The 23,681-nt window shown below is 46.4% G+C and overlaps 1 protein-coding gene across 1 annotated transcript in view; it reads left to right on the forward strand.

Moving 5' to 3' along the window:
• LOC144096666 (palmitoleoyl-protein carboxylesterase notum1-like) overlaps positions 1–23,681 on the forward strand; it is a 285,055-nt gene that overhangs the window by 202,122 nt on the left and 59,252 nt on the right. Inside the window, exons 5-7 of the mRNA XM_077629502.1 lie at positions 17,143–17,203; positions 18,328–18,386; positions 22,251–22,353. Coding sequence (XP_077485628.1) covers positions 17,143–17,203; positions 18,328–18,386; positions 22,251–22,353 — 223 coding nt within the window. The remainder of the gene's footprint in view (positions 1–17,142; positions 17,204–18,327; positions 18,387–22,250; positions 22,354–23,681) is intronic.

Consider the following 23,681-nt stretch of genomic DNA (forward strand, 5'->3'; position numbering starts at 1 on the left):
CTTGAGTACCGCCCAGGACACCTAAATGCCAACGCAGACGCGCTCAGTCGTCTACCTTTGCCGGGCTTGGGTGAAAGAAAAGGGCAAGAACTTATGGAATACCTGCTTTATACGCCGGGCATAAATTCCATGGCCCTTTCCGCTCGGCAACTAGCGGACCTAAGCCTCTCGGACGATAGGTTTCAGCGGATCAGGTGGTGGATCTCACGCGGCTGTCCACGGCACTTATCGGGAGCACAGCAACACCTGATGCCGTACTTTTCTTGCCGTAACGAGCTCGCCGCCAGCCACGAGCTGGTTTACTGGGCCATCGGATAGTGTTGGCGGAGGCGGCGCAGCGATGCATGCTAAAGGAACTGCACGACAGCCACCTCGGTATCGCAGCCATGAAGCACACAGCTTGAGCGTTATTTTGGTATCCTGGAATAGATAGGGGCATCGAAGGGTGTGTCCAAAGTTGCCCTCAATGTATTCAATGCTGGCCCATGCCGGCTGCTGAAGTTCCGTCTCCGCGGCCGGCGAGAAACAAACCATGGTACAGGTTGCATATGGATTTTTCAGGCCCCATCAATAGCTGCCAAATTTTCGTTTTGATAGACGCCCAGACAAAGTGGATTGAGGCCATACTCTTAAGACCGCCACAGCAGAGACCATCATTCAAATACTTCAGGGTATTTTCGCACGGTTTGGCCTACCATACTGCTTGGTATCGGATAACGGGCCACAGTTTGCAAATGCCACCATGTCTAGTTTCTTAACAAAGTAGAGGACTGGTCGAGTTGGTATGTACTCATACTGAAAAAAAAAGCACACAATACAGGGACGAAGAAAAGAAACGACAAAACCAGCGCTCCATGTGAATGTGAAACACGTCAGAAACAACACGAGCCCTGCATGCGCATGTGAAACACGTTAGAACAGCCCCATACCATCCTCAGTCCAATGGGTTGATGGAACGGGCCGTGCGGACGGTAAAAGAAGGGGTTCGAAAGACTTCACCAGGTACATTGCAAGAACTATTCAAGTTTTTATTCCGTTATAGAACGACACCTTTGGAAGGAGGGAAATCGCCAACGGAACTGCTGTTGGGTTTGTGTCTCCGAACCAGGCTCACAGCTTCACTCACGGCCATCAAAGGTCACAGGAAATGATTCCGGTGAACCTGTTCCAGCAGCGACAAAATCGCCAACGCAGTTTCATCCGGGAAAGCCAGTTTCGGTCTGCTCGGAAATGAATGCCTGCGACTGTAGTGTCCTCGACGGGAGCATGCATGGTTACCCTGGAAACACCGGAAGGATAGCAGCGGCGCCACGTGGAGCAACTCAGTCCACGGCTCGACGTGGGGTCGTCACTTAGCAAGCCGGACCCACGACGAAGCTCAAAGTAGCTCTGAGCAGGCAGAATATCATCAAGGTACGGAGGCACGGGAAGGGCGCTCTCAAGCTGAAGACCAACAACCACTACGTCGCTCGGCTCGCCTACGGACGCCACCAGATTGTCTCACCTACTCTATCTTAGGGGGAAGTGATGTAGTATTATCATGTTCGCGTGATGTGTTATCAAGCACGCGGACTGATGTATAGCATGAGCAAAGACTCTTTTACACGTGCCGCGTATCATGGCCAGTCATGTGACCTTTGCGGTATTTTTAAAGCCAGCAACACCTAGCAGTTAACGTTCTTTCTTTCTGTCACTACCCACCGGCTACGTTCCATATTTCAGAGACATTTTCCAGAACTGGCAGCGCAAGAAAACGGAGTCCAGGTCGTTCTGTAAATGTGGACAGTCCGCCGCACTAGTGAGTTCGCGGTAGATACATCAATCATCCGCGTACAATCGAAAATAGCTGGTGGTACGGTCAGTAAGGTCATTGATATAAATCAAGAAAAATAGAGAGCCCAAATCTAACCCCTGTGGGACACCAGATAACGCAGACACATTTGATGAGCACTCACCGTCCAGAACCATGCATTGTTTTCTTTCAGAGAGGTATGCTTGAATCCATGCTAAGAGATTGGCTGGTATATTAAGAAGAAATATATTGTGTAACAGGAATGCATGAAAAAAGGAATGAAATGCCTTCCGAAAATCTAAAAATTTACAGTCAACCTGCTTACCTAAGTTAATTGAGGCTGCAATATTGTGAGTAAATTCAATTAATTGCATATCACAAGAAAACCCAGCCATAAAACCGTGCTGCGTTGGTGAAAATAAGTTATTGCACTGTAGGTGAATAATTATGTTAGTGTAAGATACATGCTCTAGTGTTTTATACACTACGCTTGTTAATGACATAGGTCTGTAGTTACATGTTACGTTCTGCTCACCGCTCTTATGGATCGGAATTATGCTTGCATTTTTCCAGTCAGGGGTAAAACTTCTTGCTCAAGAGAGGTTTCAAAGGGTAGTACTAAAAACGGAGCGGTAGCTGACGCGCAGTTTTTGAGGACAAAATTTGATATGGCCTCTGGACCAGGGGCAGAATGTACAATAATCTACTGCAATAAAGACACGATACCACATTCTTAAAATGATACCTCATTCATTTTTGTTAAGCTGGAAACGCTTTGCGAAGCGACGACTGCGGTTGCAGGTTGTGAGAAAGCAGATTGAAGAAATGCATTAAAACTTTTCGCTTTTGCCTTTTTTTATCGACATTGTAGTTTGTACCATCATTAACGTCTGGAATAGCCTGCCTGGCATTTTTCTTGTTTCTGACGTATTTCCACAATTCCTTTGGGTTGTATTTAAGCTTATCGCCTAGTTTCGAAAGGTACGTATTATGTGCTCTGCGGATCTTTTTTGCAATGACTTTGCTCAGCTGTTTCATTTGTGAGCGCAACATTAAGTCAGGAAACTGCCAATATCTACGAAACAGTCTATTTTTTTTCTGGTTATCAACGTGTAATCCTTTCTTGTTAGCCATGGCTTATCGCTACGGCGCTTGACGAAAATGACACGCGAAACGATGAAGGCTTGTGTTGGCAATAGTAGTATTGTTTTGAATATTTGCCATAACCTATTAATATCAAGGCGTGAGATATGTGATCGGAAGTGGGAAGAAAATGCGTCAAGTTCGGCGGGCAGTGAGGCGTAGTCGCCTTTCTCGTAAAAGAAAACCTGCGGTGGTTCTGAAGCGCGGCATGTTTGGCTGTACGAGATAACTTAGTGACAACACCACCATGATCACTGATCTCGGGCAATGTGACAACATTTGATATAAGATCATGGTCATTACAGAAAAATATGTCCACTACATTTACGGTTGTACCGCTCGTCCGAGTCGGCGTGCTAACAAACTAGCAAGGAATGGGCAGTAACCATTTCCTGGAAAACAGTGTACAGTAGGGATACATTGTTAAGTACAGGCTTTAACGAGGACCAATCAATGTTCGGTTGGTTAAAATAGCCAGCGAGTATTACAGAAGTTGTTTGTAAGCTTAACAGTATATTGCTCAGCTCAAACAGAGGTTGGGGACTGCTAGAAACGGGTGATCTGTAAAACGATCCAACTGCAAGAGAGGTGCCGTTTTTTATAAGAATTTTGCACCACAATGTTTCACAGGATTCGGTTTCAATGTCTATCGGCATGCTAAGTATACTATAATCGGTAAGAATAAGTACACCACCGCCGTGCACGTTGCGGTCTTGTCTATAAACGACATAATTGCGCGGAAAGATTTCGTTGTCATTGATTCTATCGTCCAGCAAGATTCTGTCCAGCAAGAGTCCAGACACGGGTCCGGGATTTTTTTCAATATCACCTGAAAGCGGTAATCGCCTGTGAATAGTACGCGCGCATGGCAGACACTGCATAATCTTCACGAAAACAGTAGATGGTGAGTTGGGATCTGGCACCAGTTTTCTAAATGGTCTACCGCTGACAGGACGATAAAAATAACCAACCTGAAGGAAGACCAAGCATCATTCTCTGGCTGCCATGTCGGCGCCAGATCCCAAACTGGGCTTTTGTTGCAGCTGCTTATGTAGACATGCGGTGAAGTGTAGTGTCCCAGGTTGCCAGCAAAGGAGGTTATAGCTGAAGGGCGATGGCAGCGCAGCCACATCGAGCGGTGAGCGGTAGTCCGTCCCAGTATGACGGAAAAGCCGGGCAGATTTCATCCGAAATGCAAATCTCACCGGAATATGATGTCGATCCAAAACCGGAAAGGGCCACCGTCATCTGCACAAGCTGAAGAAAGACCAAGCATGAATCTCTGGCTGCCATGTCGGTGCCAGATATGCTTGATGGAGGCCCAGATTGTCGATGCGTATTCGAGTTTGGTACAGATGCGAGTTTTATAGGCGAGTTTTCGAACGAAAGGAGGAGAAGCGGAGAGGGATCTTCTGATGGAACCGTGTGATTTGGGAGCGCCTGCGCTAAGTTTCTGAATGTGATCTGACCAGGTTAATTAGTCGTTGATAGTGACACCGAGGTAAGGATAGGAAACGGTTTCAGAAACGGCTGTTGAATTTAACGAACATGGGTAGCTGAGGTTTTGCTGCTTTCGAGAAACACGCAGAAACTTGCACTTTGAAACATTAGGTTGCATGAGCCATTTTCAACACCAATGAGACCTATATCGAGCTGGAGCAAGAACTGGTCAGAGTTAGTGAAAATGCGACGATGAAGAACGCAGTCGCCTGCAAAGAGTTGTATACTCGACGATATGCCGTTAGGAAGATCGTTAATAAATATTAAGTAGAGCAGTGGTCCCAGCACCCAGTCTCGGGGAACACCTGACATTACTTTCGTTATTCCTGAATCGTGATTGCTTATTACAGTGCATTGCGAGCGGTCTAAAAGAAAGCTATGAATCTATAATAAGATTAAGGGATCAATTCGAAGGCATTAAGGTTTAGTCAATAATCGCTGATGTGGAACACGATCGAAAGCCTTAAAAAAATCAAGAGAGATGGCGTCAGTTTCCTCTGGATATGTTGATCCCTGCTGGCTGTAAGGTTTTAAATTTGTGGATTAGGAATGGCTCTCTATTTTCTGTCTCTTGCAGATTTGGAGCATGATTGAAGTTCGTCGAAGTTGTAACCGCGTTGATTGAAATGATCCGACACTGCATTCTGTAGCTTTCTTGCTGTGTCTGCTCGGTGGTCATCTAGTCTGGCGCTCACTGACTGCCCGGTATCTCCGAAAAATTGTTGAATTCTGCCGTGCTCCTAACAGTAGTGTCCCTTTGTAAATGCTTGCATGTCTTGCATCTGTTGGTCGAGAGCATGGGCTTACTGTCGGCGAGGGTTTGTTACGACTTTCATGATTATTATTTGTACTACGGGACAGTGATTAATCGCAAGCGATGACAATATACTGCTGGGCAGGAAAAAGATGTCATCCCGCTCTGTAACTCTGTCTATGTTTCCAAGCAGTGTTGTCTCCGAGCATACATCGAGTTGGCTGTTGAAGCAGGCCTTTGACCCACGGGGTCACAACGCCTGCATGTGTATATGCAACTTCTTACTTTATGCTTTGGTTACTACGTCGCGTGACGTACCGTAAATGGATGCAGCGTTTAGGGGAGATAACGTGAGTCGGAGGGCGCTGCGCCGCACGTGTGCCAACGCCCTCCGCGAAGGGAAACGAAAAAAACCCGTCGTCTCCTCCGTGCAGCAGACGACGCGCCGCCGCCGTCGCCGCTCCATATGAATGGCGATAAGAGAATGCCGCACTTTCAAGGTTCTTTGTTCGCCCCCACAGGCCTGTTACAGCATTTGCCGCACACTCGCGTCAGTGGGTCGTCGACGAGTAAAGACATGCACCCTTAATTCCCCTGAGCAGCAGGAATGGACACACCTCCGCCGCCGCCTCGGCATAAAAGCAGACGGCGCTGGGCTGTCGCATCTGGTTGTTGACCCTCTCCACATTGACAACACGAGAGATTCCGCCCCGAAATTCCTAAGTAGTCCAAAAGTCTCTCACCTCCTGCTTGACGGCACATCGACCTGTACTCTTCAATCTGCGTCCTTTCCGCTGCTTCTGTACCTGTAACTATATGTTCCGACTCACCCAGCTAATTACTCTATTGAGTATTTAACTTTGTCTCCAATCCTAGTGGAATATTACGCAAAAGAAAAAAATGAAATCGCTCGCTCAGTTTCACTGAAAACTTCTGCATATAATTATATGGCTTATATTATAGGCACTTTCCGCCATATTTCGGCCGAATTAAAGACACTTGCTGCCAAATTTTACAACTGCGTGTTCATTCTGGTACAAATAACGCGCCTTCAGAGATGACGAGGACTGTGGTTCCCACCCCCTCATGTAAACCTCTCACTCAATGGTCCTTGAGGCATCTGAAATAAATAAATCAAGAAACATATCGTTTTGTAAGAACAGATAAATTTCTGCTTATTTATTTATTTGGCGATACCGTCATTCGCAATAGGGGTTTTTACAGGAGTGATCATAAGATCCCGTTTACATTTGCTCATGAAGGCGTCACACATGTACGCAAGTGTAACCCAAGAATATTGCAACAAAAAGGAGGCACGCACATAAAATAAAACAAAAGATACCATCATTCGCAGGTTGACATTATCACAGATCAATATTACACACAGAAGGTAAAAGAAAGAGGCAGTAATGACGACATCACTTCCTCCTTGCTGACAGCACAAGTATGCCAGCAAGTTCAACATATTTGTCGACACTGGTCTGTGAGGCTACCTTCTGGGCTAAAGAGTTCTAATCACGCACAGCTCGAGGGGAAAGAAAAACTGTATGTTTTATTAGCAAAAGTATTCTTGGAGTGGTGGATTTATGCTTGCTTCTCTGTGTTTTTCTGGAAGTGTCAAAAGAAATGTAGGTGTAAGAATTTACTTTAATCTTGTTATGCAGGTTAAGGCACAAAAATTCAGACTTTGTAGCATCGCACTACTGGATAATGTATGATGCCGGATCTCGATCATCATCTGCGAGTCGGTGTGCCGATTTCTGTTGCAGGTAAAACGCGCGGCCTTTCGCTCAATAGCTTCAAGCGTAGATATTTAATTTTGGGTAAACGCAAACCACGCCACGTTCGCATACTTCAAGGTCACATAAGCGAAACGTTTAGCTTCTTGTGTAGAATAGCGCAGTGCCCGTTTTGGGTATATTAACGTCCGCATCACTTTGTTTGCCACGTGGTCTGCATGACATAATCATCCGAGATTTGATGGTACCACGACGCCCAAGTACTTCTACTAAGCGACAGTTTTAAGGATGGTACTCTGACAACCGTACGAAAAACAGAGCTTGGATTTCATTTGTGTTATTGACACTGAGACTGTTTTGTTAATGTTGATGGCCATTTGCCAGTTTGTGCACCATTGGGCTACCGAAATCCTTGTTGAGACCAATTTGGTCTTGTTGGCTCTGTACTTCCCTGTAGAGGACGTAGTCATCTTCGAATATTGGAATTTTGGATTTCACCTTAGTTATGTTGTTTTATACTGTAAATAAAAGGAACAGGATAGCAGCTAAAACGGAGCCTTGCGGTACACCCCAAAGGACTGGCACAGTTTAGCAAGCGTGGGAACCGTACTGAACTAACTGGCGGCGATTGGGTTATTGAAAGGTGATCCATTGCACAATTGGCCCATCTCCTCATTTATTTATTTATTCACAGATACCTATATATTTGTTTACAGAGCGCTTCATTGGTCAGCGAATTTTTGCCAGCAAGCCTCGACGACGCTCTTGAAAAATAATAATGGGGAGCAGCGCAAAAGAGCTGCAGAGAAAACTGCAGTAACATAGAAACAGAGGATGGGTGCTGACTAAAAACTGTTTATTGTAAAGCCACCGTGAGCATTACAAACCCATAATAAACCACGTGACACTCAGGTAGCCAATGAAGCACCAAGCAAAAAAGCGAGAAAAAAAAGAGAAGTACGGTTCTTTCATCCACACGGTCAAAGGGGGATGTCCAAAACCACAAGTCACAACAGGTGATCTCGCAAGAAGCACTAAAGACATCGAAGCAAAAGCTAAGTCACAAGATAAAAACAGATAAAGTTTACACAATACTAGGGAGGCCAACAAGAAACGCGGCTAAACAGCAAAAAACAATAGCAAAAAACCTTAATTACGAGGCAGACGAACATGCACCAAGCAGAAAAAACAACTATGCAAAAAGCCGTGTCACATACTACATACTGATTGTGGCTTTATGATGCGCGGGGTGGCTTCACAATAAACAGTTTGTAGTTCAGCGCCTGTCCTGCGTTTCTATGTTTCTGATGTTTTCTGTACCGTTCTTGTGCGCTGCTCTCTATTGTCTCAAGTCTGAACCAACTAGCCCAAACTCAAATTTTACTCGATAAATGTAAAGAGGTTCAACTTTTGCAAGGGTGTTGTTTGTAGATGGTTACTTTAGTTTACTCGAATGTGACTCGGCTGGTTTTCCTGCTCAAGTGAATGAGCTTTGTTTAGTTCATTTCTGGCACTCTTGCGCCACCAGCAATAACACATGATGTGCCTTTTAACAACCACATCAAGTTTCTGGACCTGAGCTTGTATTTTAAGGCAACAGCGTTAAAGGCCTCGTTCTCCATAAAATCCGGCGTCGTGACCGGGGCTGCGTGACCACCTGTAAGAAGTTTGCTACGTCTTCGGTTTATGCCCATATTACCGCCAGTTCGTGGAAAACTCGAAAATCGCCGCGCCCCTGACAACCGCCCGACCAAAGGTGATGTGCTCCTCTGCTGGGGAATCCAGCAAGTCCAGGCATTTCCGGTGCTCCAGTGTCACCTTCAGACGCCACCCGTTCTCGCGCGTTTTGACGAAAACGCCGACACAGGGATCCACACCGAGCGGAGCTGCAGTGTTGGTTTGGGCGCTATTCTGGTACAAGTGCAGAAGGGACAACAACGTGTGATCGGCCACGCAAGTAGGCCTTTGTCCAAGACGGAAGACAAAGGATATGCCTAGCCATCGTACGGGCATTTTCGAAGTTTCGTCCGTACCTCCATGGGAGACCTTTCACAGTCGTGACCGACCATCACGCGCTTTGTTCGCAAGCCAACCTCAATGATCCCTGAGCGCGCCTCGCGAGATGACGCCTGCGCCTTGAGTTATATGGCTTTGCTGTGGCATTCAAGTCCGGCCGTAAGCATTTAGACGCGTACTACCTTTCCCCGTGCTCCCGTGCACCCAGCTCCGGAAGCCCCTATTGACTACGACGCCTCTCTGAACGCCCTCAGTCCCGCCGACTTCGCGCAACAACAAAGCACCTACCCATATATCCGGGCCGTAATTGACTCTCTTCAACGTGCACGCACCTTCTCCCTAAAAACTTCGCTCGCGCTTTGTCTTCTCTCTGCCTCCGAGGCGGCTTTCTTGTCAAGAGGAATTTTTTTCCGAGCAGTAGCCGGTACTTGCCGTGCCAGCGAGGCTAGGCGGCGAAATTTTTCAATCCTGCCACGACGAAACCTTCTTCTGGCCACCTCGGAGTCACTCGAACCCTTGCGTAAATCCAGTCACAGTGACGCATTATGTACGAACTTTGCGGGACAACCATCGACGCAGGGTTCCGCCTGTGAAGCCAACAGGCATTCTCCTGCCCATTCAACAGCCGTCCATATCATTACAACAAATTGGTATGGACTTACTTGTACAGTTCCCTATATTGAGCTCTCGTAACAGGCTAATCATAGTAGCTACTGATTATCTGACGCGCTACGCGGAAACGGCAGCTCTCCCCAGTGATACTGCCATTGATATTGCCAAATTCTTCGTTCATCAAATTGTCTTGCGGCACGGCGCACCAGTGGCTCTGATTACAGATCGAGGCCTTGCCTTTTCGGCTGAGATGTGCAGCACATTCTTGTTCTGACTCGCACTCAGCACCGCAGGACGACCGCCTGCCACCTCCAGACCAATGGTTTAACGGAACGTCTCAACATGACACTTGCTGACATGCTGTCGATGTACGTGGACGTAGAGCATAGAACATGGGACGGAGTCTTACCTTATGTCACGTTCGCGTACAATACCGCCGTCCAGGAAACCACCAACATGACACCGTTAAACCTAGTCTACAGACGCGCGGTGACGACAACTGTCGACGCCGTGCTTCCCCATCGAGATCACCAGCTGAATGACGACGTTGGCCCTTTTATACGAAGCGCCGGAGATGGCCGCCAGCTAGCAAAGGTGCGAATCCAACGTCGGCAGGACCATGCTGCATGCTGCTTCAACCTACGCCGATGAGATGCCGAATTTCTGGCACTCGACCTTGTCTGGGTTTGGTACTCAATCTAACGCTGTGGCCTGAGCGATAGGCTCCTGCGCCGTTATTTCAGCCAATAACGAGTCAGTCGTTCGGCGCGTCGGTGAGCTCAGTTATGAGATTGTTCTTCACGAAAACACAAAACCCCGACGACGCAAGCGCTCCGAGGTTGTGCATTAAACCTTACCACTCTAGGACGCGCTGATACTGTGCCAATGCAAGTCCTTCTTAGCATCGGGCCGATGCTTCCTGAATGAGTAAGGGACGGGGGGGGGGGGGGGGGGGGGGGGGGCGAGCTTATGCCGAAAGTCCTCAAACGGACAGCGATTTATGGTGAGAGGTAACGCGAAAACAACAAGAACCGAAGGAAGATTCCGAGCGCTTTTTCGCAACTAAAAATTTATAGGAAAGAATACAAAATATATACCCACCTCGTAAAAAGATAACTAAAACGATGAGAGCATGAAAAGCGCAGGACAAAATATTTGAACGGCGATAATCTGAGAATAATACCCCTGTCACACGGGCATCGCGAAGGCGTTTGAAAATCGGGTCCTTATGTCCAAAGGCGTAAGGTGTGCGGCTACGCGGTACAAATGTTGCGCCTTTGCCGCTAAGGGTCTTGGATGCGAAGGCGCCCGTCCTTGACCTATGGAGCCCAAAGGCGCGGCCTTCGAGAACCTGCGATGGCAGTGCCATCCACCTTCAAAAATAAAAGCAATGAAAAAAAACATGCAGCCAACAATGTGTGAGCACATTTTTTTTAAATACAAAAGGTGTGTCTGGCTTTGCTTCTTTACGTGTGTTTGTATTTTATGCCATCATTTTAAGTCAGAAAAGTGTCGCATCACCACAGAGCGCCCTCGGTGGCAAAGACAGTAAACAAAACCTGCTTCTGCTGCTGATGAGAGCAACTGTTGCAGTTCTTTCAAGCAAGCAATTAGAATGAAAAAAATTGTCTGAGCTCAACGAACGAACAGAATTCCCCAGTTTAATTTTAAACACTCACTTCAGCTCGCTCGAGCACAGCAGCGGGTGCTAAGCCTCAACGGTTGTTCCACCTTTGGGCTGCACCGTGTAGCAGCGTCGCTGCTCCTTTAAGCTTTCGCTTCTTTGGTGAAAAAGGGTGCGTTTGCTGGAAAGGCCTTCGAGGAATGCTGTGTGACAGGAGTATTGGAAGTGCGCCGGCTCGTGTTTTTCCGGCATTCCTGCTGAATGCTGATTTGCCTAATTCTTAGGGTCTTGTACTTGACGCATCAGCAAGCTAGGCTACTTACCTACGTGACAGTATACAAGCTCCAAGATCCCAGGCTGTCAAAACACTTCCAAGAAAGGTAACGAATGAACGTGGTTTCGGGAAAGAAACGCTTGATTGGTCGCGTGTTGAAGTTTGCGCTGTTGCCCATATAGGAATACGTTTTTCTAGGCAGTAAGGCCAGGGGCTTCCTATATATACCATGGTCCAGCCATAGCCTCATATATTTTGTATGCCTGGACATCGGCTCAAAACCGGCCGTTCATGCAAAATCAATGCTGCAACGCTTCTTGAGGGCGAAGTGTGAGGAGAGGGTGTCACTATACAGGCTTTATTTACAGCATGGTATCACGGGGTCTGCCACCTTTGATCACGTGATCACGCCGCCATTACACTCCTCCCGACTGCTCGATGCGTGCCTCTTCGCGACGGCTGCTGCGCCTGATGGTTCGGCTCCGAGGAGCAATGTTTCGGCTGATGCAATTGAAAAAGAGTGGGCAGACGACACAAGGGTTGGGCCAAAGCTTCGAACGACATGTGAGAGCCCTAGTGTGATCACTCGCGACGTGAAAACCTGATCGGGCTTTGTGTCGCGGTTACCCGTTCATCTCTCCCTCTTCGAGCCAAGGAATGGATCGCCTGAATGCTTGTCTTTGCATCCACTGAAGGCTTTGCTTAATATTTTTATTGTTATTATCTAAAACGGCAAGATTTAATGCTGTTGTGGGAGCGCAGGTCGTGGTCGTGTTGTGTGCTTACAAGCATGTCGTACCCTGTGCTTAGGAAACCTAAAATATATTCTACCGATTTGTTAAACACAGAAAGGCGACAAAAATAAATAGACACAAATATTAACTATATTTGTAGCATTACCATGCATAAAGCAGTCTTCACGAGCTGGCGTGCAATCATCGTTCTGAAAGATTCCACGATATTATTTTTGGAACGCGCATGGAAACGCGTTATTACTACACGAAGTTCACAATTATCTCAGCCTCGCATATAAAATTGCGGCACGCTCTGCGCTCGATACGCGGTCATGAAAATGCTCGAGGTATCGTCGGTGGAAAGTAATGAGCTTCACTCAGCGTTGGCCTGCGGACTCACTTTTATTGACTGTCTCACGTGGAGCGCGAAGAAGTGACAACCACCTAGCACACCAGCCATAACGGAAATGCTTTATTCCGAATATGATCCACGAAAACTGCGCTTCTTGGACCGAACTTCAACATTAGCACCAGGACGTCATGTAATACAGGGACCGACAGTAAGCGTTGTCTGCATAATCTGAAGTAGCAGTATGTAGGAGCGTAAGCCAACTTTGTTTTCCGTTCCTAATTCGTCCTCGGGCGCTCCTGTTACTAATGGCCGCACACCTTAACTTACGAGCAATGGGGTCTCGCTACACACAAACCAGACGCCACTGCGCGGCATCTGAAGGCACGAAGAGAGGGTTTCGGTGGCGGATCAGCTTGTTCATGCGGCTGTGTTGTTCACTTACCCTCACAGATTTTCAAAGATCGAAACCTTTCTTCCTATATTGACTGTCTAGCGCTAGCTAACGTGTTTGTAACTTTCACCTGTTCGGAAGGGTGCATGCCGAATGGGCACGACAGGGGCAGTACGGCCTTGTGCAGTTCGGTTCTGTGATGATCGCAAATAATCGCATCCCGCACTTGTAGCTCTCTGTCGCAATTCTTGCAATCCACATCTTCAACACATTCGGCAGCCACCCGCGATATTTCCACGGCTGCGTCGAGGCGTACACGCTGGCTATTTACGAGGCCCGTAATGGCGCCGTGTTCCTAGCACACCTGTGGCGCTGTCTAGTCTCAAACGCAGGAACCGCGTGCTGTAAACGTTCTATAGGCGAAATAGGGTCGTGCTGCTGGTTCGCGCGCATTTCAATCTTTCTTGCGCGAGCGGCTAGCCTCGGATCCGCACGCCTCATCACAGCCAGAGGCAAACCAAGAAGCGCCCCGATCAACCAAGCAATGAACGAAGTTTCAGGTGTTTTTCGATGCGAGCGCCTCTTCGTGGAGAGCGCCTCATTCGCCCCACGCGTACTTTTCACGATCGCCGAGAGGCGGCGCTCGCAGCCGTCGGCACTCTCTCAAAGCACGAACAGTCTCTCATAGAAAATGGGCGAAGAGATGCCGGGATAATGAAACATAGGGCATTTTGGGGGTACAACAGGCATGAAGTCCTCGGAGGTATTTGGACGGGAATAATGGTGCCGGGGCTTACTTTCAGGAATGCGATTCTATGCTTAAGGGCTGAAGTTCATTCGCGATTAGAAGTAAATCTTAGAACTGTTGGAACATTAGCACTAGGTGCCCACGGGAAAACCACAAAAGCGACAGTACGGGGGATATGGGCTGGACAACGTTCGAAGCACGGGAAGCTCAGAGTAAAGTACTATACGAAGAACGCCTGAGGAAATTGGACGATAACAGGTGGGCAGCTAAGGTATTTAAATACCTGTACAGAAAGAGCGTTGACACACAGTGGCGGAAACGAACTAGAAAGCTGGCCAGTAAGTTTGCCAGAGACGAGGAAAAAGAAAGAAAGAGCATTAAACGACAGGTTAAAAACGTCGAAGGTAAAAATTGGATAGATTCAATGCAAAAGAAGGTGTGTATAACTATATCGATACTGGAAAAGGCAGATCAGGAAGGAAACGTTTTATGATAACTCAAGAGGCAGTGCCCTCCTCTTTGAATCTAGGTTAGGTCGCGTACTGCAAATTTTTCAGGTTCATTTTTTCTCCGAACTGTTGTGGACTGGTATCGCTGCCATCACGCACCTGTCTGCATTTTCAGATACGCTAAGCAATTATTTCAAAGAAATGACTTGTACTTGTTGATCAACATATTAACCCACCCCTTATGTAATACCCCCTGAAGGGGGTCTTTAAGGTGAATAAAGTGAAGTGAAGTGAAGGGTGTCTTAGAACGCGCAGCTACAAAAAGAAATTTAACGAAGAAGATGACACATGTGCTGGGTGTGGAAAATCTGTAGAAACGATAGAACACCTCATCCTAAAATGTGATGGTATCCACCCCGATGTCGATGCAGGCACAGTCAGAGTTGAGTTGAGTTGAGGCGTTGAATACTACAAGAGGGGTTAGCCTTGCTTTATCTGCCTTCAAATGCTCCACCGTAGCGTCCCTTCTGTATTAATAATTTCCTAAAGTCTGTCGCATCTACCCCGCTATGCGCAGTCTCTTATAATAGCACACATTCTCTCACGCAGTCACCATCTATGCAGACGATCAATCCACACAGTCCACACCACAGTCCACTCCAGAAGTCACCATCTATGCACAGATTCAGTCACAGTAGTACATAGGCCATTGCAGTGCCACAATTCATACACACATTCACTCACAGTATAACATAGTCCACTCCGGAAGACACCATCTACGCACACATTCAATCACAATAGGCCATAATCCGTTCCTGCTGTCACCATTTAGAAACAAAATCAGTGTCCTGCAGAAATGTTAAAAGAAGGCGTGCAGCCTCCCTTCTCCATGTCTGTTTGCACTCGGGTAGACAATGTCCTGAACTGTACTGTGACGGGTTCCTGTCTTGAAGGAAGCGAACATCACATACCTTTCCGCGTTGTACTCTGGGCATGCAGTACATAATATAATGTTCAATATCCCCGCACACACCACATAAAGAGCAGAGCGGAGATGATGCTATGCCGGTCTTATGCATCCATGCAGGAGTGCGAGCAGAGGCCGTGCGAATTCGATGTAGAAGGGTCGCCTGAGATCTTTTCAGTCCCTTGGTCACACATGGTTTGTGGGACGCACTCCACAGGGTACTGAAGTGATCGAGCACCGTTTTCCTGCAGAGACTTTTTCCATCTTGAGGTACTTTTTTTGATGGAATCTTTAAGAGAGCTTTATGGACGAGATTGTCTGCCACCTCATTACCGTTGACTCCTATGTGAGAGGGCACCCATTGAAAATGTATAGTAAAGCCTCTGCTGTGCAGATTCAGCACCAAGAGCAGAGAGCTTAGACAAGGCGTCAGTGGGGAATCCGCGCTCTAACCTCTGAAGGGCAGATTTTGAATCAGTTAGCATGACAACAGGTTGAGCCGGACAAGACCCTAACTTCCGTAAAGCCGCCTCAGTAGCAACACTTTCAGCCGTTGTGGAGGGTACGACAGCAGTACAGCGTACGAACCACTTACAGTCCCAAGAAGGAATGTAAAAAGCCGCTGCGCTAGCTTGTTTGACCTTGTCCACAGAACCATCCGTGAAAATTTGAAGATGGCAGGCATACCTGTTTCCAAGTGTTCAAGTACATGCGAACGCGTTGCTGCCAAAGAAGAGCTGCGCTTCGCGCTCACATGGGGAAATGTGACTTACAGTCGAGGGTCGGAAAAGACCAGGAGGGTTTCAACCGTTTCCTCTGCCTTCGGACATTAATGCCTAAAGAACTAAGAGTATTGAGTGCCAAGTAAGCCTTACCATTTCTCTCAACAAACTGCTGCCGTTTATTGCGCCACGGACTGCCAGAATCGTCGCAAGGAATAAGCATTAAGTAGAATTATTGCTCAGTTATACCGTTATGCGACAGACGGGGAGATGCAAAGCCTCATGTGGTGCTCATATCTCTTGCAGAGCCACCGGAGAAGGGATCGCCCAGCTACCGTCTCTCCCAGGCGGTCAAGATGCATTAGTAGCCTCTGAGAAGCGATAAGGCTAAGAGGTTTCGATAGGGACTCATGAACTACTGCCTTATTCGCAGCCGCCTGGGGAACTCCAATGGCTCTTCTTAGGCCCTTTCTGTGGACACCTTCGAGACGTTCAAGTTAAAGACGTTCAGGCACAGTGACTCTTCCTGAGGCTTTAGGGTTTAGAGATAACAATAGTCGCGTAAATAAATCTGCGGTGGAAATTAGCAAAAAGCGATTGGAGGATTGGTGGCACAAAAGCAGAGAGGTGACATAAGGTTCGAAGTCTACGAAGACTTATTTAAAGATAATGGCTTGGTCTAATAACTTACAAATGATTTAAACAAAAATAAAGAAAAAAAGCCGAGCATGGTGGCAACTGCCGCCACACCGTCCCAATGGGGACGCACCTACCTTGCATCCATCCATGCATCAGCGCCTTCCCTGAATGTTGATGTGCCATCTAAATCAGCGGGGGGGGGGGGGGGGGGGCTCGACCACGAGGAAACGCTAGGGCTTTTTCCTGTTAAGGCGGAGGTTAAACGTCTCCGAAGTTTTTTCTTGTTATTTTTCTGTGGAAAAAAAAGAAAATACAGGTACTGTCAAAGACAGCAGCTACCTGAAGCATCTGGCGGCGGCTTGTGCTTCTGTGGGGTGGAAGTTGCACTATAATTTCCAGAATGAATGTGCTTTTAGGCGCTTGCTGGCTTTCAAGCCATGAAAACTATGAACTTATTACTGCGCACAGCACATTTTCTTTGCTCCTTTTTATGCTTCTTTTTCCCAAAGTATTCATTAAAATTAACCTTCTTTTCGATTGAACGCATCCCAAGCAAATATACAGAATTCTGCTGATGTGAAAGTGCACACTGTAGCGCCACTGGTCTCAGTTGTAGTGATCGAATCATCGCAAAGTAAGACAAGAAATCGTAATTGCATTCCCTTTTTTTTTCGTTTATGTTACAGTTGGTGGTATACTCTCAGGAAGCCCAGACGAAAACCAGTACTGGTGGAACGCGAACCACGTGTGAGTATCTAGAGCATGTTGAGCTTCCTGGCCCCTTAGCTGCTTCCTTGAAACGCTGTGTGTCCACTATTTATTGTAGTGCGATTTCCAGCGTCATTTATAACGATTAATAATAATATTTGGTTTTTTGGGGAAAGGAAATGGCGCAGTATCTGTCTCATATATCTTTGGACACCTGAACCGCACCGTAAGGGAAGGGATAAAGGAGGGAGTGAAAGAAGAAAGGAAGAATAGGTGCCGTAGTGGAGGGCTCCGGAATAATTTCGACCACCTGGGGATCTTTAACGTGCACTGACATCGCACAGCACACGGGCGCCTTAGCGTTTTTCCTCCATAAAAACGCAGCCGCCGCGGTCGGGTTCGAACCCGGGAATTCCGGATCAGTAGTCGAGCGCCCTAACCACTGAGCCACCGCGGCGGGCTTATAACGATTAGATGAATCATACTTACTACTTGTCTCCCATAACCTTCTTCCTTAACTTACCTCATTCCTGAGCCCCATATTGGTTAATACAAGTGATCCAGACTAGCATCAGAGTAAAAAGCTGGCTGATTGGCAGCCGAACAAAAACTATAAGCTGACAGAATGAAAGGGCTGCAGCCGCCGCGGTGGCTGAGTGGTTATGGCCCTCGGCTGCCGGCCCGAAAGACGCGGGCTCGATCCCGGCCGCGGCGGTCGAATTTCGGTGGAGGCGAAATTCTAGAGGCCCGTGTGCTGTGCGATGTCAGTGCACGTAAAAGAACCACAGGTGGTCGAAATTTCCGGAGCCCTTCACTACGGCGTCCCTCATAGCCTGAGTCGCTTTGGGATGTTAAATCCCCCATAAACCATAAAACCAAAGGGATGCTGACCTGTAAGAGCTGCCGTTAACTTGTATTCAAAGCGCTGTTGTTGCATTATGTATCATTTACATAATCTTCATTCGAAAAAGAAGGCTGCATGCAAAAGTTGCGACTAACCTACAGAGAAGTCCCAGAGGACAAGATGAACACTGGCATCTCATGCCAACACTTCTAGCACTGCTCTAAAATCTTATCGTGTGTTTCGAATAGGCCTGCGTAGTTCTCAAATGGAAGACGGGAGTTGAAAAATGTGCGCGGTAAACGTTTGGCACTGCTTACAGGTTGGTGCCTTACTGCTCAAGTGACGCATGGAGCGGGGCGACGAACGGAAAAACCGAGAGTGAGTGTTTTATGCATGCAGGTTACAAATTCGCCACCGCTCTTGTCCTGCTCACAGCAAACAAGATATCCGTGCTGGTTTCTAAATGTATTCCCTTCTTTCCGACTACAGCCAGTGACTGCTACTTGATTTCAATGCTGTGCATGAAAAAATACCACATTTAATTGATAGAGCTCAATCTCTTTATCACTCTATTTCTCGTTTTGATTTTTAAACATGTATGGTCGTATGTTCACGCAGTAAAAGGCTTGGAATGAAACAGAGGACTCTTCACGATAGAAATAGCATTTTCTGTAAGACAGTCGCTCTAAACAGACGTGATGAAATGTGAGGGCTTGACACAAAAGTGCGTTGCCTTAAAAATAAATGTATTAATGCGCCTTGTTGGTGCTAGAGTCTCTCTTTTGGCACCATTCATTTAAGCGATATGTCTTTTTTACAGCTTGCGATACTGTAACTATGCCTAACTAATACTCTGCACTTTACGAATTTGTGTGTCAGCATAACACCCGGAGATAAACGAAGATACGAGTCGGAAGCAACCCTCACTGAAATATAAAGGTGATGGCGTCTTGTGAAATGTGAGGTATAGTAATCGTACTGCACGTGCTAAAGCTACGGATTTAGGAATCCTTCAGATCTTGGCAGAAGTTTACAGTAATATGCGCAGCCCACTGCTAACATCATAAGCTCTTTCTGAGGCTCTTCTAAAAGGCCATTCAGAAGTGGCGGTTTGTTTTATAACTCTTACTGTATGGCTGCATGCAAGAAACCGCCATCATGCGACTGAGAAACCTAGCTCATGACAGTGGTCATTGAGTTTCACGTAATCTTCCCTCGGAACCTTGAAGGTATTCTCAGCAACCCGTAATAGCTGCCTCCGCTAGGCTTCACAATGTACGCGCACTACACTACTAGCTGCTTATGCTGCCAAATGTCTCACTGAAACTGGTGCTTTCTTGGCACTGCGAAACCCCTTCTTCGTACGAGCCTTCACGAGGAACGATTCGACCATCACTTTTGGATTGGCTTACTGACATTATTAGCAATGATATGCGCTCCCTAGGTTAGTAGCTTTTTTTTCAGCATTCATTACTTCATTTTTTACTTCAATGTGGCTAATTATTACATTGAGGGCAAGTTTGCAAACAGAGAGTTGTTTAAATTGACGTTAAGTTCAGCGCAGACATACACATAAAAAGTAACAACTGCCCTTGTTTAAGGCCAGGAGCATTTGAGATGTATCGACACCTGAAATGGATACTTTCCAAGGGAAGGTATTCAATGAACTTCCTCTTTCAGGAGAATGCCCTATGTAAGACGCAATACAAGGTGAAGCACTAAAACTCACGATAAACACGCAGTAGGCTTCCGAGCTATTGTTCATCTGAATGTGAAATCATGTGACGAAATCAACGTACGAGCAAAGTAGGGGTCGCACTGGCTTATATCTCTGCTAAGAATTGACGCTCTTTTTAGCTGTAGTGGCAATGATAATATCTACCGACGGAGCATCTGCGATGGTAAAATTAGTCACTAATTTTCGTTTGTGTCGATTACCAAGTTCACACACACACACACACACACACACACACACACACACACACACACACACACACACACACACACACACACACACACACACACACACACACACACACACACACACACACACACACACACACACACACACACACACACACACACACACACACACACACACACACACACACACACACACACACACACACACACACACACACACACACACACACACACACACACACATATATATATATATATATATATATATATATATATATATATATATATATATTATATATATATATATATATATATAACACTATGCAGCTGCAGTTTGTACTTATCTGCCTACGCTTAGGATGTGGCTGCAAATGATCGCACTGTCTTTTCACGACCATTTGTATTTGTCTCGTTTTCCCGCGCTCCTGTGCGTCTGCGAGAAAACAGGCCGTTTTGTCAATCACGCAAATGGGCTTTCGCGAACCGTTTTTGTTTCACGTTTCAGTAACACGAAAGCCAGGAAGCAGTTTACTTGAATAATAAGAGCAGGTTGAAAAAATCTCAAACAAAAACACCAACCTGCAAGTTGCTCGTGCGCTGATTCCACAGTGATTTCTTTTTGTGCTCGCAGGTTAGGCAAACATTGTCATTGCAGGATTGTTTTCTTTGCTTTCCATTGTTTTCCGCACCTCGGCAACGTAACATGACGCCTTTGCTGTTCAGCTGCCACCAGCTAATTTACCCTTTTGCTCTTTTTTGCGTAGGGTTGGGAATGCTACCTGTAAAGTGATTCAGCGTGTGTTTGTCAAGGTAGGCTAAGCATTCTGTTTTGAATGTTTTTGAACAGCTCCTGAAATGTCGCTTTACCGACACCGATGTGTGGCGGGGGTATTAGGCACGCTGTCGCCGTTGTGCGACGTGGAATAGCTGAACATGCACACGGCATGCCACTACTCTCTCCTATTAGGCCAAAGCAGAATCTCTATGTCGTTTATGTAAAACTGACGATAGTGCCACTACGCCTTTGCCGTATTCAAGGCCACTAGAGAAATCAGTCTGGTATTTGCCGGAGGATACTTGCCACTACATGCCCTACATTGCTATTACGTTGGTTTTCAACTTAAAGGTTGCGCAATGAGTGAACCACTCACGATGCAATGGTGTAAAATTGCATACTTGTTGGGCCCGTGTTTAGCTATTAGGCTAGTCACGAAGGAGCCAAGTACGTTGTCGTCTCCTTGCTGCTACTGGGGCCTCATTCCTTATGAAGTGATTGCTTTTTTTTATATTGACAACGGCTTGTCTGCCGCCTTCAGCCGCCCGTATGTTTTTGCCCGCTTTTTCTCGAGCATGGTGCACCAACTACACGAGACCTTACTCGTTTATTTTGTCCTGCATGAGTCTAGTGAAAGCAATAATTCCAGTGGCAATGCATTTGTTCTCTTGTCTAGCGTTCTAGAACGTCTCGTCTGGTTGCGAACGTCATTTCGGCGCACCAATAGAGAGTTTTAGTTTCGCGTACGTACAGAGCTCACGTACGCGTACGTGAGAAGTGTACGAGCATACGCGCATGTCGCTTCAAACCCTTTTAGTTGCACGTACGCGACAGTCGCCGCGCGTTCTTCCTAGCGCCATTTACTGACAGATGAAGACACTGCTGTAGCCACTCTAAGACAAGACGAGTCAAAACCAAGGCAGTCTAACTGCGTCGGCGCTAGCTGGAAAATTGCCCTTATATCAAGAAAAACAAAAACTATTTGTCGCTTGAAACTTTATGCAAGGGTAAGAATAGGCAAATCGAGGGCGAATACAACAGTTTAGAACACGATATCGGATCGATGGATTAGCGACGAAGCTGTTATCGCTGTGAAGCGGCGGGCAGGGCGCCGCCATGTCTGACAACGCTGCGTACGCAAGCAACGCAAAGACCGCCACGTAAAAATCCGGATCTCACGTACGTACGTGAGACTCGCGCATACCCTTTGCCTTCTGCGCATGCGCACTGGTCACCCGTAAGAGCTCTACGTACGTGAAACTAAAACCGTCTAATTAGCGCTAAATCCTGCATTTTCACAAAAGACGAAGTGTGTGTGGTGGATACTGTAACAAAAACAGACAAGAAAAAGGATCTATAGGTAGGAGGCTGAACACCCGAAATATGATTTAAGTCACTCTTTTTCTTGATATATATGCATTGATATAAGCACTGATATGAGAGTTCAAGATATATATTTTTAGCTTGTTGGCATTTGCTCAAGTTCGAAACCGCTTCTTCAGCGCTGTTCATTGTTTGATCAAATGCGTGTCCTTCAATTTCAGCTGGATATGCCTTCATGGGCTCTCTTATTCTGCAATCCGTCATCCGTGAATTGCTCAGCCGAGGTCTATATGAGGGGAAAATGCTGTTACTTACGGGGAGCAGGTAAGATGGCACGCAACGTTTCAATCGAAAGCGGTCGAACTCCTGTAATTCTACTTGTATTTCACGTTGATGTTCTTTAAACGCTTCTGCCCACCGCAGTCGACATATGCGTCCCACGCATGCGCACGTTGAGGAAGTGCGACTTTTTAGCACATAGTTCTTGATAAAAAAAGAAACTTGTACCACAGAAGAGGGGAAAAGACACCGTATCAGGGACGAAGAGTATGTGCGCTAACTTCCAACATGTTTTATTTTTCTCAAGCAGCATGTTTGTATCACAGAAAAAGGATATTTCCATTAGAGCATGGAGTCGTGCTCTGGCGTAGAAATATGCCGCTCGAGCAAAAGTAGAATCCTTTGTGAGTGAGCGCATGTGCTGTACGTCTGTGTAACTGTCTTCCGCCCTCTTCCGCGGTAGAGTTCCTTTCGTGAGCCCTTTATGGCTCGTGCGTTCTCTAAATTGGCCCGTAAGTGCAGTACGGGTTTACTTCAAGCAGCTAAGCGATTTTTTTTATATATGACACGACCGGGTCAATCAATTCGATTCATGTCCCGCACAAGGTAACCAACTACAGTAATTCTTGCAGATGTGAAAGGCGCCCTATATATTGTTTACCCTGAACAAGCTTATGGCGTAGGAGGTACTGGCGGTAATATTGAGGAATTCAGCTCGCTATGCAACTGTGGGCGTGCAGTTTGTTTGCATATTTTGTGCGTAGCTGCCTAAAATGCATCACCGGACAGCAGAATGAATGAATGAATGAATGAATGAATGAATGAATGAATGAATGAATGAATGAATGAATGAATGAATGAATGAAGTGAGCACCCTCTCCTTAACAAAACTGCTGCTAGCTGCAGGCCCCTTTGTAGCTCTTGGGAACCCGTCCTTGGTCGTGAATTGGACAAGAACTTGAGAGAATATCCTTTTATTCTTAGTCAGCGCTGTGTTGCGTGAATTTCTTCTCCTAAGCCTGGCATTCTGAGACAAAAATTTCGAGTATTGAGATTTTGTATGATACTGTTACGTGAATATTGGAGCTAATGGTCCTTTCTTTCGATGCGTAGCGAAATCTTTATCTTTTAAACTCTTTCCATAGGTCGCTAAGAGCAGTTAAGGCTCCTATAGAAGACCGACGTGGAAGTTTTTGACGACAGCAAAAACGTTAGTAGCAATAAAATGCAAGCCAACTCACGGATATATGTGGATATATTGATTGTTGCAGTTAAATCTTACAATATATAAAAAGATTGCGTTCACAAACTCTTTCCCGTGGAAAAATGCTTTTGTCCACAATTAAGCATACAAGTGAAGAAAGGTGCTCATT

This window comes from Amblyomma americanum, chromosome 7 (genome assembly GCF_052857255.1).
Source record: "Amblyomma americanum isolate KBUSLIRL-KWMA chromosome 7, ASM5285725v1, whole genome shotgun sequence".
NCBI classification, from domain to species: domain Eukaryota; kingdom Metazoa; phylum Arthropoda; class Arachnida; order Ixodida; family Ixodidae; genus Amblyomma; species Amblyomma americanum.